The sequence below is a fragment of the Rhincodon typus genome, chromosome 35 (genome assembly GCF_021869965.1).
Source record: "Rhincodon typus isolate 14 chromosome 35, sRhiTyp1.1, whole genome shotgun sequence".
Taxonomy (NCBI): Eukaryota; Metazoa; Chordata; class Chondrichthyes; order Orectolobiformes; family Rhincodontidae; genus Rhincodon; species Rhincodon typus.
Genome location: NC_063366.1, coordinates 3,218,971 through 3,235,110, shown reverse-complemented (window position 1 = coordinate 3,235,110; position 16,140 = coordinate 3,218,971). Strand labels below are relative to the sequence as shown.

General features: G+C 42.9%; 1 protein-coding gene and 1 pseudogene across 2 annotated transcripts; one reads left to right on the top strand and one right to left on the bottom strand.

Annotated features, from left to right (window-relative positions):
* The window catches only part of LOC109920598, a 70,073-nt pseudogene extending 66,464 nt beyond the window's left edge, over positions 1–3,609 (bottom strand).
* Positions 3,610–6,620: 3,011 nt separating this feature from the next.
* LOC125487018 (zinc finger protein 239-like) lies at positions 6,621–15,940 on the top strand. Of its 2 annotated transcripts, none has more exons than XM_048616843.1 (3): positions 6,621–8,107; positions 10,131–10,334; positions 10,495–15,940. In XM_048616843.1, the coding sequence occupies exon 3, from the start codon at positions 10,581–10,583 to the stop codon at positions 11,286–11,288; it is 708 nt and encodes a 235-aa protein (XP_048472800.1). In that variant the 5' UTR covers positions 6,621–8,107; positions 10,131–10,334; positions 10,495–10,580; the 3' UTR covers positions 11,289–15,940. The 2 variants fall into 2 exon arrangements, with proteins under 2 accessions (XP_048472800.1, XP_048472798.1); XM_048616841.1 differs by having other exon boundaries at positions 10,131–10,396.
* Positions 15,941–16,140: the final 200 nt, after the last annotated feature.

The window sequence follows — 16,140 nt, the reverse complement described above, 5'->3', positions numbered from 1 at the left end:
CTCAAGATGCTGTTAAATCTTTAATCAGTTAGAAAGCTTTAATTGATTAATATGTATATGTAAATCCCCAAATTCATTTCAAGACCCTATCCTGAGAGATCTAAAGGTTTTATCAGTGTAAGGAAGAGGGACCATTTTAAGTCAGACAATGTGTGTTAGGTGTGAGGCCATGTTTACAATCTGTTTGTGTTTTAGTTTGGAGTCAGACTGGTTTTATTTCTAAAAGTAGGAATTTGTAAAATGCCACATTGACTGACTGTCTATAAATTGTGTACTTTTTGAACAAAATAGAATGTTTAATATTAATCAATTAAAACCTTCTAACTGATTAAAGATTTAACAGCATCTTGGGTTTGTCAAATACATCCTCATTAGTGGTGTGACACTTTGATCTTTTACTTATAAATTCTATGTCTGATACTACCTCTCTCACTAACACCTGAAGAAAGAGTGAGGCTTTGAAAGCTAGTGTTTTCAAATAAACCTGTTGGACTATAACCAGGTGTTGTGTGATTCCTAATCTTGTCCACCCCAGTCCAACACCAGCACCTCCACACCATCTCAGTTAATGCGATAGTACACTGAAGACCCTATGGAGATGAGGTTTTTAATCCTATAGATCACCCCCTCATGAACCCTATAGCTTTCCTTCAGGAAGTGCCATCCCCAGCCCATATCATACTTTCTGTAAATATTTCCACCAACTTTGCCCCCTCATACTCTCTCAAACATTTCCCCTTCCCCTTCCCCTTCAGAGTGATTGTTTTCTCTGAGCTGATATCCTGAACTGATACACTTAGGTCGAGTCAGTGATTTCTTTTGACCCTCCATTGCTCTGCTATGCGTACGAGAACATGTTCATACTGACGTCACATGGACACGTCCCTGGAATCCCTGATTATCCAACCAGAGCATTCTGAATGAGTATCCAATCAGGATACTGAAAGCTGAATCAATCAGGGTAGTAAAAAGGTGTCTAACGGCAAAGTGAGTTTGGGAATGAAATGGTGGTCAATATTTACTACAAAACCAACACTGATGCAGACAACACTGGTTGAAAAACAGTTATATCCTACAAGACCTTTTGGTCAGCATATAATTTGAGTAATCCAGAGCCTTTATTGTAACAGTCCTCACAAGACATTGTAAACTCTTCTGAGGATGTTTAAAAGTCCTGTTACCTATGTTTCTCAATGCATCAGAGTCTTTCCAACTGGCAGGCTAAGAACTGGGGGAGGTAGGATCAGCAGCTGAGGGGAGGGAGAGGTTTGATTTAAGGAGTGGCGGGGAAGGATCTGAGTGCTGAGGCTAGGAGAGTGCAGGACCTGGGAGCAATGGGCCAGGAGTTGGAGTATTGGTCAGTAACCCTTCCAAAAATAAAGAAAATCTGCTGCCTTCCAATGCAGCATCCAGAAGAACTCCCTCAGGACAGGAATCCACATAGATAGCAGTGAAGAGAATCAGTGCAAGGATCCGCACAAAGTACAGTGAAGTGAATCAGTAGTGAAGACACACTCCCATTTTACAGTAATAACTGGCATAATATAAACATCCTGCACAAATGTTTGTGAATATGTAACTGGGTGTATGCATCATTAAGTCAGGTGGTAGACCATGTAAATGGGAATGTAAGTTGCTAGGTTTGATGACGTAAATGGGTATGTGAGTCAGGTGGCAGTTGGGTCAGGTTGGTGAATGGGTGGAGTATTTCGGGTGCAGTCAGTTCAAGAAGTTGTTTTCAGGTTTGGGGGTCATCAGCGTGTAGACAGGTGGTGGGGTATAGTCAGAATAGGTTAGTTCTCGTAGTGTTGGTGGTAAGGAGGGTCAATCAAGGGCTGGTCAGAATGTCAAGCAGGGAGTTACAGAGAGAATCAGTCTGAGTGATTGGGGTCAAGTCTATAGATACTCAGGAATTGGACTATGTTTTTTCACATGCGTACATCAGAACTATATGAAATCTTGGACTCAAACTTAGTCAGAGATTTTCTTCCAGAAGGTACCGAACACCCAGGAATTTAAAGTCAGATATGTCAATCTCCAAAGCAATTCCCACAGAGCCAGTGAATTGGGACTTATGGAAAGCCCCAACATCTTGAGTTGTACATATGATCTTGAACAATTTGGAGAAAGGAATATCAGGCACATTTGTCTCTCTGAGTTGATGACGTCCAGTGCATATTCATTCTGTTGTTTCTTGTTGAACCTGGGAGATTTTACACTCTGTACAAAACATCATCAACTTCGTTCAAAGAGAGAGCTGCTGTTGATAGCAGTACCTCAGCACTGGTGTTATGATGTGAGTGAAAGCTGCTTCTTGTTCCTTGAACCAATACCATCCTTTGCAGTGAGCTTATGTAGAGAATCTCACTCTGATGACAGATTAGTATGAATTTAACTAGGTAAAAGGCTAGGTAACTTTGTGCAAGGCTTTATTACAAAACTTACACTGATAGAATTCCTTCCACATGAGTGCATTGATAGACCAGGACATATGCTGACTGTGTGAAAGCCTTGTTTCAAACATCATCCTGGAAGTTTCTCCACTGTGTGCATTTTGTCATGTTCTGGATGGTCAACTCCATCGTGAAAGTTTCATCATAAATCTCACATTTGAAAAGTTACTCCCCTGTGTGGATCCTCTGATGGAGCAGGAGATTCCATGACCTCGAGAATGATTTGTTGCACACATTACACATAAATGGTTTCTCCCCTGTGTGGATGCGTTGGTGTACACGGAGGCTCACTGACTGCGAAAATGCTCTGTCACACACACCACATTTAAATGGTTTCTCCCCAGTATGAATCCTCTGATGAACCAGAAGTCTCGAAGAGTCAGAGAATGATTTATCACACACTTCACATTTGAACGGCTTCTCTCCCGTGTGAATGCGTTGATGTGTGCGGAGATTTCCTGAGTGTGAGAATGATTTATTACACACCTCACATGTGAATGGTCTCTCCCCTGTGTGAGTGCGTTGATGTACACAGAGATCCGATGATGATGAGAATGATTTTTTGCATACATCACAAATAAATGGTTTCTCCCCTGTGTGAATGCGTTGGTGTCTCTGAAGATCTGATGATGATGCAAATGATTTGTTACACACCTCACATGTGAACGGTTTCTCCCCTGTGTGAATGCGCTGGTGTCTGCGGAGGTGTGATGAATCAGAGAATGATTTGTCACATTTTGTGCATGTGAACGGTTTCTCTCCTGTGTGAATGCGTTGATGAACACGGAGGGTTGATGAATGCGAGAATGATTTAATACACACATTGCAAGTGAATGGTTTCTCTCCTGTGTGAATATTTTGATGCACAAGAAGGGTCGATGACTGTAAGAATGATTTATCACACACCCTGCACGTGAACAGTTTCTTCCCTGTATGAATGCGTTGATGGTTCACGAGGCCCGCTAAATGTGGAAAGGCCCTATTACACATTTCACATTTGAGCAGTTTTTCCCCACTGTGAATGCTTTGGTGGTTCACAAGCATTGATAACTTTGTAAAAGCTCAGTTGCATACTTCATCCATTCCCTTCCATGAAGTTGCCCTTGTGTTAACAGTTGTACAAGAATCCTGTAAACAGGACGCCTGAACTAGTGCAGCCTCCTCACACTTGAACAGCCTCTCCCCTAAGGAATGAGTCAGTGGTTCATGAGGTTCGATGAATGAATGAAGCTTTCACCACACTTGGAACCACTCACACTTCTTCCCAGCCTCACCCTGACTGATCACCCAGTGCTGAACCTTCAGAAAGGTTGGTTCTGATGGAAGATTCAACACCACTGACCAGTTTCAGATCTGATGATGTGTCAAAGCTCCCTGACCTGACCAATTTCCAGATGATAGGTTCACTGCCCAACCTTCTCTGTGTTCAGCACTGCTGTGAAGGGACTGGATGTCTTCCCACAATTGTGCAGTTTTTCCTTTAGTGATGGTCAAGATCTATTTGCGATGTCTATCCTCTTTGGATCCTCTGGTGTAGTACGGTGCAATCTTTCTGTAAAACAGGAAAAGGAAACATGAGTTCCTCCAACTCCCTCTCCTCCTTTGCTGAAGGGGCTGACTCCTCAGTTAGAGACTGTTAAACAGCGAGTGCCAGTCTGCTATTCCTTGTGTTGGGGGGTGATCAGAAAGAAGTCCTTTCTTTTCTCACTTGACTGTCACTCACCCTCTGTTTCCAGTAGGGGTACTGGATAGTGACCTGGAGCAGGCAATGTGGCTACTTTCTTTCCTCCATCCAGACCCCCATTTCCCAGGCACCATGAAGACAATGGAAAAGACAATTGGACAGAGTGTTAAACAGGCTCTCAATTCACTGAGTTTGAGCGATGCTGATGAAGACCAGCCTTACCTTACATTATGTGTTTAATATAAAAAACACTCAAATAAATAAAATTTCTTCTTTATGTTTTAAAATTATTTTCAGGAAACTCAATGGGCATGAGTGCAGGTGCTGGAGCTGAGGACAGTTTAATGTAGCTGGTTGAAGTGTTCTGGTTTATCTTGGGAAATTAGATACACTGCACTCATTGAGACTACACATTCCAAGTTCAGTCATGAGCTACAGCTCTGGGAAAAAATATCAAATCCAGGCCCAGGTTTTAAGCATTAAAAGATATTTCAAGAAATGTGACTCCAGTTTTGACAGCTGAATAACAATGGTGCTGGATCAACAATCCAGAGACTGAGAGTTCAAATGAATCCATACGATTACAGTGAGAAACTGGCCACTTGCTAAATGGTCCATGCTGGTGTTTATGATTCACGTGAAATAAAAGCGTGAAAATTTTTAGTTTGTCCTAAAAATCCAAATATTATCCTTCAAGGAAGGGAATCTACACAAACGCTTCATCTGGTCTACATGTGACTCCAGTCCCGCACAACATGGTTGACTCTGAGCTGCCCTCTTAAGTGACGGAGCCAACTATGATAAGCAATCACTAACAAGTCCAATAATAAATAATCTCCCTCAATCCTGCCCATCCAAGGAGAGAGCTCTCCCTTAGCGCTGCCCCTCCGACAGTGCAACGCTTCCTCAGAGGAAATGTATTATTCCAGACCTCCACCATCAGTAATTTCCAGGAATTTTAGTTAATTAAAGAGAAATGAAAGGATTCTAGGGTTAAACCTTCTGGAAATGATCACATTCTACCATTAAAATTAAAGAAGGGAATACAGTCTTCGGGCAGCTTGGGAATGTCTGATATTTATGCTCATTGGACGCACAGAAAATGTGCCCCTCACCAAGAAGATTGCTGCATGTCATCATCATTCACCTCAACATTCCAAATCTTTGCTGCCCACATCCTCACTCACACCACGTAACATTCACTCATTATACTTGTGCTCGCTAACCTGTAATTGCTCCCACTCTGAAAACACCTCTCTTCCTGGTTTGAAAATCCTTCTACAGCTTCTGTCTTCTCTATGTCTGTCATCTCCTCCATTCCTACAACCCTCTCAAGCCCCTGTACTACTCCAGATCTGGCCTCATAAACTTCTCCCATTTTTTTCGCTCCAAATTGGGGGCCGTGGCTTGGAATGCCAAGGCCCCAGCCTTTGGAATTCCCTCTCAAAACTTTCCCGCTTTTCCACATTGCGATGTCCTTTATGACCCACTTTAAGACCAACTTCATTGCCCAAAATTGTAATAATCTGTCCGAATGTCTCCTCATCTGATTCAGAGTCAGTATTTGCCTAATAACTGAAACCTGGACGGTTACATTAAAATCAATGAAAATTTCTAGAGCTCTGCTCCTACCAAACATCCAGTCAGTTTTTGAATATTTCCATTGTAGGGTGAGGGAGTGCTGCATTATCAGTGGTGCTGGAATTCAGCTGTGATGTTAAATAGACGTCTTTTCTCCTCTCTCTAAGGTGAGAGTGAAAGATTCTACGGTATTATTTTGAAGATTATGGGAGTTACCACTGGTGATGTGGGCAAAATTAAACCTGCATCAACACCATCAAAAACGGATTGTCTGGTCGTTACTACTTTGCCGTTTGTGAGGCCTTTCCGTGCTCGCATTGGCTGCAATTTTTCCCACGCTACAACAATTACCAACAGACTTCTTTCGCTGGAAAGCACTTTAGGTTATTGGTGGCCATGGTAGCCCTATATAATTGCAAGTCTTAGCTCTTTTTTGATACGATCATAAAGATAGAGTGGTGGGAGCTCTTCAAAGGATTTGAAAAGACAGAAAACGTCCAGATCCCAACACACAGACAGAAATAACCATTCACAGTTCACAGGATCATAACCAGCTTCCAACACATACAGAGAACTCAACATCAGGAAATTGACGATACACCCGGCATCCAATTTCAGGAATGAGCCATCAACAAAACTCAGCCTGCAAATCAGAAGGGAAATGCTTCCAATAAACACACTCAATATCCAACACACAGCTCCAGTCAAACAGTTCAGCACAAAGCACTGAGTAAACAGCTCTCTCAGCGGGATCTTCTCACACAGCATAAGGGACATTTCCACCCCTGATTACCCACAGGATAGTCAGACTGCCTGTAGATTGGTGTGGATATTATGGGATACAATTTGTATAAAAGCTGCTCCTTCACTCACCATCTCCTCACTTGGTTTTCAGTCCCTATAGGAAGTGAACCAGCTCTGGAAGAGGAAGAGGAGGGAATGGGCAGATTGTTCGGCTCTCTAATTAGCAAAGCTGGGGAACTGGAGGAACACAGCAGGCCAGGCAGCATCAGAGGAGTAGGAAAGTCGACGTTTCGGGTCGGGACCCTTCTTCAGAAATCCATTTCTGAAAGTATACTTTTTTCACCCAGAGAGTGATGAGGGCTTGAAACTTACTGTCTGGAAGGATCATAAGAGGCAGAAACCACTCATCGCATTTTAATAAAACATTCGGATAAGAACATAAAGGAATAATTTCTTCATGCTTAAAATGAGGCTGGAAATAACTTCTCCATGTTGACACTCCATCAAACTTTCAGAAAAGATTCAACACTTTCTGCGCTACCCTCTCCTGGTCTCTGGTGATCAGCACTGCCTGCTATCCCCTCTCTCAGGCCACAGTGATCAACACCGTCTGCACGGCTCTTTTCCAGGCTCGAGAAGAAGCCGGACAAGGGGAATAGAAGTAGGAGATGACATTGTACTGAATGAGGACACTCACAGAAAGCAATTCCCCTCCTTCATCCGGTGTTGATGCCCGTGTCTGTCTGAGGCAGTTCTCATACAAAAAAGCGAGTGGGATGTTGAAGGACTTTTCAGGTACTAACCATACCTGGGCGTGTATCAGAATGTTCCCCAGAAAGAGACAGAATGGCCACAATCATCCTCGTGTATTGCACGCTAAACGATATCACTGATACAAGGTCCAAACTAGGACAGCCTGGTAAAGGATCTGGGAGACAACGGAATAAAAACATCTTAGAAGTGAAACAAGACGTTGTGAATGTTGAAACTCAGAACCGGAGCTGGGGGCACTGAAGCTCGACAGCAGGTGGCCGTGGGCAGGGCTGTCAATTGCCAACTCACGGGCACCTCCTTACACGATGAGACCCACCGCATGCCCTGAATCGTTGAAGTCCCGGAGCCTGTGCATCTCCCTTCTGTATACTTCCACCTGCATCCCTTTCTCCCATGCCCCTCTCCCATGTGTCCATTCCTTCTGTGCAATCAACTCCCACACCCCTCCATCCTGTGCATGTCATCAATGCCTTGGATGCTGTGGGTCTTCCTGTTCTGATCTAGTGTCAGACGCATCCGAGGATCAACATCTCACATGTTTTCAGTTTGAAAGTCTCCGAGGACGAAGAATGCTATTCCCACACGAGAAATATCCATCAACATTTACAGGGGAACTGAAACAGTAGCTGCAATAAGCGAAGTTTTATTCAGATGGGACAAAGACAAATTTAAATCTCCAGCTGATCTACCGCTCAAAGTCACCTCCATTTCACCGGTCAGTTTCCCAAGCTTCAGGAAACTCATGTTGTTGCAGAAATATTTGGATTGACTGTGAGAGACGTCAATCAGAGAGCCCACCCACTCTGCCCATTCTCTCCTCTTCCAGAGCTGGTTCACTTCCTATAGAGACTGAAAACCAAGTGAGGAGATGGTGAGTGAAGGAGCAGCTTTTATACAAATTGTATCCTATAATATCCACACCAATCTTCAGGCAGTCTGACTATCCTGTGAGCAATCAGGGGTGGAAATGTCCCTTATGCTGTGTGAGAAGATCCAGTTGAGAGAGCTGTTGACTCGGTGCTTTGTACTGAACTGTTTGACTGGAGCTGTGTGTTGGATATTGAGTGTGTTTATTGGAAGCATTTCCCTTCTGATTTCCAGGCTGAGTTTTGTTGATGGCTCATTCCTGAATATAAGAAGGTGAGGTGTTATTGTATGGGAGGTGCAGAAAGTCTGAGGATTTTTACTGATGTCATATTTTTGTGTTGTGTATGTGTTGGGAACTGATGATTATCCTGTAGACTGGGAATAGTCAGTTTTTTCTAAGTTGGGATCTGGATGTTGTGTGTCGTTTTTAATCCTTATAAGCTATCACACCACCCTGACTCTGTGAACCTCTTATGAAAAAAACTTACAATTGCTTAGATCTTTTCACACAGATGTCCCACAGTTTTTAAAATCTAGTTGAGGTGTGTTCTCTGTTGTAATATCAGAAACATGGCCATCAAAGTGCGCAGAACAAGCTCCCACAAGTATAATGTGATAATTTAGGTCATTTGTTTTTGCTGGTGCTGATGGCTGATCCAGAAAAAACTGATAACTTTTAAAAGATATTTGAATTCCCAATTATCATCTGATAGAAATCACATGACATGATTTCACATTTTATGATGTTTATTCTGACAAACCAAGGCAAAGCAACATTGCGTTAAACAATTCCTATCCACAACTAAAACAGTAAACTGCAGAAGGGACCTCCCTTCTTAATTTTTAACACCATGATACACTCATGTTGTATTTTACATCCCACTTTCCTAGCGGCTGGTCCAATGACACCCTTAACTTTCAATGGGCTCGGTTATTAACACATGAATTAGGTGTAGAAGTAGTCCATCTGGCCCTTCAATACTGCTCTGCTATTCAAAACGATCATGGTTGATGTCTATATGATCCTTTTGTCATGTAAGGGGGCAGCATGGCAGCCCAGTGGTTAGCACTGCTGCCGCACAGTGCCAAGGACCCAGGTTCAATTCCAGCCTCGGGTGACTGTCTGTGTGCTCCAGTTTCCTCCCAGAGTCCAAAGTTGTGCAGGTTAAGTGGATTGGCCATGCTAAGTTGCCCATAATGTCCAGGGATGTGTGCGTTAGCCATGAAATGCAGGGTTACATGGAAGGGTAGGGGAGTGTGTGTCTGGGTGGGATGCTCTTTGGAGGGTCAGTGTACACTCGATGGGCTGAATGGCTTGCTTCCACATTGCATTATATGGTTCTATCTCATTTGATAATGATAATCCTAGAATGAGGACTGTGAGATTGTGGTGGAATACAATCTTGCTGCTGCTGATGGCTCATTGCACCTGAAGGACACCCAGTTGAGGGATGTGTCCTCAGTCTACTTCACTCATGATGATGAACATGGTGAAGGATGCATTCATCAGTTAGGAGGGGAGTGGTAGTTTCCTTGAATTTGTTTCACCTGAAGCCCTGACAATTCATGGAGTCAATATTAAGGACTGCCCCACCTCTCAGTGGAATGGAACATACCCAAGGACATGACCAGGAGTTTGGAATGTTTCCAGGTTGAAACAATTTAGTGATGATAGTTCACCATGAATTAATGGCCGTTCTAATTCAGACCGACTGTCTTTTCCATTGCCCTAATGATACCTGGGATGACAGGAGAGAGGGTGGGGGTATGGGCTGGTTCCGCTAGGCGAAGGAAAGAAAGTAGCCACGTTATCTGTTCCTGCTCACTAGCCAGGGTTCCTGCTGGAAACACAGGGTGTGTGACATCAAATTGATGAAAAAGAAAGGAGATGTATCCTGATTCGCCCCACACAGGGGAATAGCAGACTGGCACTCACTGTGTAACAGCCTGTTACCGAGGAATCAGCTCCTTTGGCAAAAGAGGAGAGGGAGTTGGAGGAAATCATGTTTGTTTTTCCTGTTTTACAGAAGAATTGCACTGTACTACACCAGAGAATCAGAGAGGATAGACACTGCAGATAGATCTTGACTATTACCCAAGGAACAACTACACAACTGTGGAAAGCCAGCCAGTCCCTTCACAGCATTGCTCAACACAGAGAAGGTTGGGCAGTGAAACTATCATCCGGAAATCGGTCAGTTCAGAGGAGCATATCATCAGATCTGAAACTGGTCAGTGGTGTGCAGCCTTCCATCGGAACCAACCTTTCTGAAAGTTCGGCTGTGAGTGATCGGTCAGTGTGATGCTGGGAAGAAGTGAGAGCGGGCTCCAGGTGTGGTAAGAGCTTCATTCATTCATCAAGTCTCATGAAATACTGATTCATTCCTACAGGTAAGAGGCTGTTCAACTGTCGGGTTTGTGAGGAGAATTCCACAGATTCATCAGATCCCCCAGCAACAGGGAATCACTGTTAATACATGGACAGCTGCATGGAAGAGAAACCTTTCAAGTGTGAATTGTGCAACAAATCATTCTGGTGCTCGTCAGACTTTCTTGTGCACCAACGCATTCACACAGGGGAGAAACCATTTACCTGTGAAGTGTGTAAGAAATCATTCTCTCAGTCAGCGACCTTACGTGTTCACCAACGCATTCATACAGGGGAAAAACCATTTACGTGTGAGGTGTGTGAGAAATCATTCACGCAGTTATCGAGCCTCCGGGTCCACCAAACAATCCATACAGGGGAGAAACTCTTCAAGTGTGAAGTTTGTGACAAAGCATTTGCAACATCTACAAGGCTCCTGGAACACCAGAGCATCCATACAGGGGAGAAACCCTTCAGGTGTCAGGTGTGTAACAAATCATTCTCACGCTCAACTCACTTCCGTACACATCAACGCATTCACACTGGGGAGAAACCATTCACCTGCCAAGTGTGTAACAAATCATTCTCACGGTCTTCGAACCTCCTTGAACACCAACGCCTTCACACTGGGGAGAAGACTTTCAAATGTGAGGTGTGTAATAAGAGCTTTGCACAGTTGTCAGGCCTGGTGAAACACCGGCACACTCACACAGGGGAGAAGAAAATATTCACGTGTGACGTGTGTAATGAGGAGTTTGAACAATTGTGGGGAATGTTGGATCACCGTCGCATTCACACAGTTGGGGAAGCCAAATAAGGTGTGTGACTGAGTATTCACACAGTCAGTGATACTCAAGAAACACAGACACAACCACACTGAGAAAGGGTTTTTGCTAGGCTGTGTGGCAAATGCTTCATAAGGCCAAAATTACTGACCAGGGAGAAACCACTGAAATGTGAGGTATACAGCCATGGTTTCACACTGTCAGTGACAATGCCATGTCCAAATAGTGCAGGGTGTTTAATGAAGGCTTTGTACAATCATTGGGCCTGATGTATCACAAACGTATCCCTGCTGGGGAAAAACTGTTGATGTGTGAAATCTGTGACATTTTCTTCACACACTCGTGAAAGCTCCTGCTCCCTCAGAGAATCTCCATGGTGGAGTGACTGTGAAATCCTTGACTCTTGCAGCACCAGAAGGTTCGAGGAGATGAACTCTTCTGGTGTGAAGCTTATAACAAGATATTTATCACCTGATCTCCAAAAATACCACTGGATCCAGACTGGTCTAAAATACGTGACAAGGCTGTTAGACAGTGAGTGTATTCCGATCCGCCAATGCATTCGCATAAGGGAGAAACCCGGTCTGTGTGAGTGCTGTAATAAAGGATTCAATTCTTGGACCTCATAGAACATCAGCGAATCTACACGGGAGACAAACCCTTCCAGTGTGACGTGTGTCCACTGTTTCACATTGTTGTTCTCCTCCTCTCATCAGACACAATGTCTGCATATGGACTCGAAGCTGGGTCACCTGCTTCTCTTGCACTGAGAGCTGTCTGTATTGTTTACCCTCCAGTGCACACACAGGGGAGCTATCATTCCAAAGTTCTGTCTGTGTCAACAATATCTATCTCAAACCTCTCCCACCATTGGTCCTATTGTTTCAAAAAATGTGTAATCTTCGACCTGATTACCAAACATCACCAGAAGACGTCAATATGTACAGAAGCTCCTGTGTAAATATAGCATCCTTTCAGTGCTGTGACAGGTACAAGTCACTCACTAACTCTCAATCTGACCAAGAAGACAATCAGATACTCAGTGGTTCGAAAGACTTCAGCTTCTGATCGACCAGGACATGCAGTCAGGGGAGGAGCCATTCTTGGGGCAGTAATAGAGGTACCTCAGTTAGCCTCAGTGTCTTTGATCAATGGAGGAGGAGAATCAGCCAGGAATCCTATTCCTTACCAGTGAGTCCAGCTGGGGAGTCAGGGGGAGGGCAGGATGTGCCTCAGCTGTGACAGTCTCCATTGTCTCACAACATTCACTGTTTAGCTCTCCACATGCTGAATGGGCACTCAAACAGAGCACTAAAGGCCAATCAGAATCCACAGTCTGTCCTCCGGGTCAGTACCTTGAAGACTGAAGAGTGAGAGGACAACAGCTTGGATATATTTAGCGCCTTAATATAATAAAACATCCCAAAGTATATCATAGAAATGTAATCAGATAGAAATTAAAATAGCAGAGACAAAGGAGTGCTAAGAAAGGGATTAACAAAAATTTGGTCAAACCGATGGGTTTAACAAGGGTTCTAAATAAGCGGACAGAGGTATTGATGCAGAGAGGTTTAAAGAGGGTATCCTGAAGATCATTTAATGTCCAAGGAGCATCTGTTCCAAGCACTGTTAACATGGGGTGGGGGAGAAGAGAAACCCTTCAAATAAGATTTACATTCAAGCTTTCATGATGTCTTTGAGCCTGCAGAGACACAGACGAATTATACAGATGTGTGAGGCGTTTGACTGATTCTTCAACCCTCGTACTCCTTCCTGCCTTCTACCCATGGTACATTCGTACTTTGCAGTTCTGTCTTGAATGCTCAATTGAGCCTGTCTCCACCACTCTTAGGCCTTATGTTCCAGACCCCAACTGTTCACTGTATGAAATTTTTTTTCTGATGTCATCACTACCGCTTTTGCCAATTACCTTAAGCTTGTGTCCCATCAATCTTGATCCTTGCACAAGTAGGATCGGTTTCTTCCTGTTTGCTCTGTCCAGACCTCTCATAATTTTGAAAACTTTTATCAAATATGCTATCAATCCGCTCTTCTCCAGTGAAAACAGTCCCTCTTCTGCAATCTTATTCTATAACTGAAGTTTGTCATTCGTGAAGCCATTCTTGTGAACCTTCATTCCACTATCATGAATATATAAAGCCTAGAGCCAGAACTGGACACACTGCAGCTCAGGCTAAGACAATGTTTAATGTGGGTTTTGTAGAAAACTATCTTACTTTTGTAATCTGTGCCCTTGTTGATAACTCCTGGGATGCCATTTGCTTTATTAACTACTGTGTCAAACTCTCCAGCAATGTTCATTGATTTTGCACAGCTTCACTGAGGTGCCTCTGCTCCTCTAGCCTTTTAGAATTGTACCTTTACATTAGGTTGTTTTTCTGTGTTCTCTGTACCAAAACAAATCACTTCACACTTTTGTGCATTAAATTTGATCTCCTATCTCTCTTCCCATTTCACAAACCTGTTTATCTCCTTTTGAAATTCTACATCATCCTTCTCACAGTTCATAACACCCCCGAATTTAGTGTAAATGTTGTTATTATGCTGTGTACACCAAGATCTAGGTAATTAATTATATCTAAGGAAGAACCATGTCCCATAGCACCTAACCCTGGAGAACATCACTATAAACCTTTCTTCAACTTGAGAAACATCCATTCATCACTTCCTCACTACTCCTTGTCACTCAGATCATGATATAACCGTGAAGCTACTTGACCTTTGCTTCACTTTACTCACAAAGCTGTGTGGGGCATGTTATCAACTGCCTTTTGGATGTCCATGTGCACCACATTATCCAGGCTTGGGCTGACATGTGGCAAGTAACATTTGCACCACAAAAAGGCCAGGCAATGACTGTCTGTAATAAGAGACCATTTAACCAATCCCCCTTGACATTCAATGTTAGTATCACTGAATCCCCTACTATCATATCCTGGGGGTTACCACTGACCAGAAACTCAACTGGCCACATAATACATTGCCACATAAACACAGTGACTACAGGAGCAGGTCAGATGCTAGGAATACTGTGGTGAGTAACTCACCTAATGAATCCCCAAAGCTTGTCCACCATCTGCAAGGCATAAGTCAGGCATGTGATGGAATACTTCCCAATTGCCTGGATGGGTGCAGTTCCAATAACACTCAAGAAGCTTAACACCATGGATCATCAAGCCTTTCTGTTGCATCATCAGAAGACTTCTGGAGGTTAGTTAAATATACCTTGTCCTTTATAGATCTGTTGTATCTTTCCTTAGTTAACTCAATTTGCCCAAGTGACTTATTTTGTCCTGATTTATTGTTTCTAGAAGCTTTACTCCCACTAATGTTAATTGCTGCATTTATCTTTACATCCTTATTTGAACAAGGGTGTAATATTTGCAGTTCTTCCATTCTCCTGCTCCACTTCCAATTCTCAGGAAGACTGGAAAGTTATGGCCAGTGCCTCCATAATTCTTACTCCAACCAAGTAATCTCATCTTTAAAGGCAGCCCATTGTTCATTTACCATTTCACCTGACAATCTTTTATTCCAATTTATCTGGCCAGATCTGTTCCTTACCCAAATGCAGTTGGTCTTCCCCAGTTCATTATTCTTGTTCATAATTGTTCCTTGTCCTTCTCAATCACCACACCTAAACTTTCTGATACAATGATCACTGTTCCCTGAGTGTACCCCTCCTGACATTTGTACTCGCTCGGTGACATCCTCGATCCTGGTATTAGAAAGGTAACATACAATCCTGGATTCATGTCTCCAGCCACAGAAACGTTTGTCTATTCTTGGAACTATCGAGTCTCTTACTGTTCTTCCAGTCTTCAGTGTACCACCCCGTACAGCTAAGCCAGCTGTGGTGCTGTGGACTCACGGATCACCCACCTCTTTCATCAGGATTTTGAGCTCAGTACCGGCTGGAGAGTGAGATACATTCAGAGGTCCTGTAATACTTGCCTTCCTCTCACTTCCTAAACCGATCCCTTAACAGCCTTGTTCCAATTTTAGTGCAGTGGCCACTGATCAATATACTTGGTCACCTCCTTGAAAGATTCAGCCAGACTTGTTAGGCATGACCTACCTCTGACAAAGCTCTGGTATCTACCCATGATAAACCTTTCTTCATTTGGCATAAAATGGATATAAAACAAGTGGCTCATAGTGGTGTTGAAGGAAGAGGTTTTGATGAACCGTTGCAAAGCACATAAGTAATCTTGAGGATTTGGCATGTTTTAGAAATGAGCAAATGGTGACCAACAAGTTGTTGAAGACTGAAAAAATAGAATCAGTGTAAATGAGCAAGAAATAGCAAAACTGTTTCTAAAGCTTTCATAAATAAAGAAGGAAGACAGTGGCTGAGGTAAACGTTTTGGTCCCTCAATCCAGAAGCATAAGAAATTGTCATGAGGAATGAAGGAAGGAAAAATGATTTGTTACATATCTACAATAGATTGCAATCAAGGATCGAGTAAGAATGAGGAATTCCTATTTTTTTCCGGTTCTGCTATTTACTTTTGGAGAAACTTGAGAGAAAAAGCTGGTGAATTTCTATGACATGATTCTCTATAATAGTACATCAATTATAAGATATTTAGGTCCAAAGAATAAATTATCGAATATTCCAGAGAAATGTTGCACTCGTTTTATTTTGAGATCAGTATGACTTGTCAATCATATCTATCAACATTTGACTGCACTCATGTGAATTGTGGTTGCTGAAGTTTAAAAAAAAGATATTCTACTGCCACAGAGGTTCATTAAATATGTTTTCTGCTTCTCCTCCTACATTGATTACTATTATTGGGTTGCAGCTCTTCATGTATTGGCCTAAATAGGATATTATAAAATTGGAAAGAGTGCAGAAAA

Bases quoted from the DNA above. Each gene is read 5' to 3' on its own strand.
- LOC125487018 (XM_048616843.1), top strand. From the start codon at position 10,581: ATGGACAGCTGCATGGAAGAGAAACCTTTCAAGTGTGAATTGTGCAAC.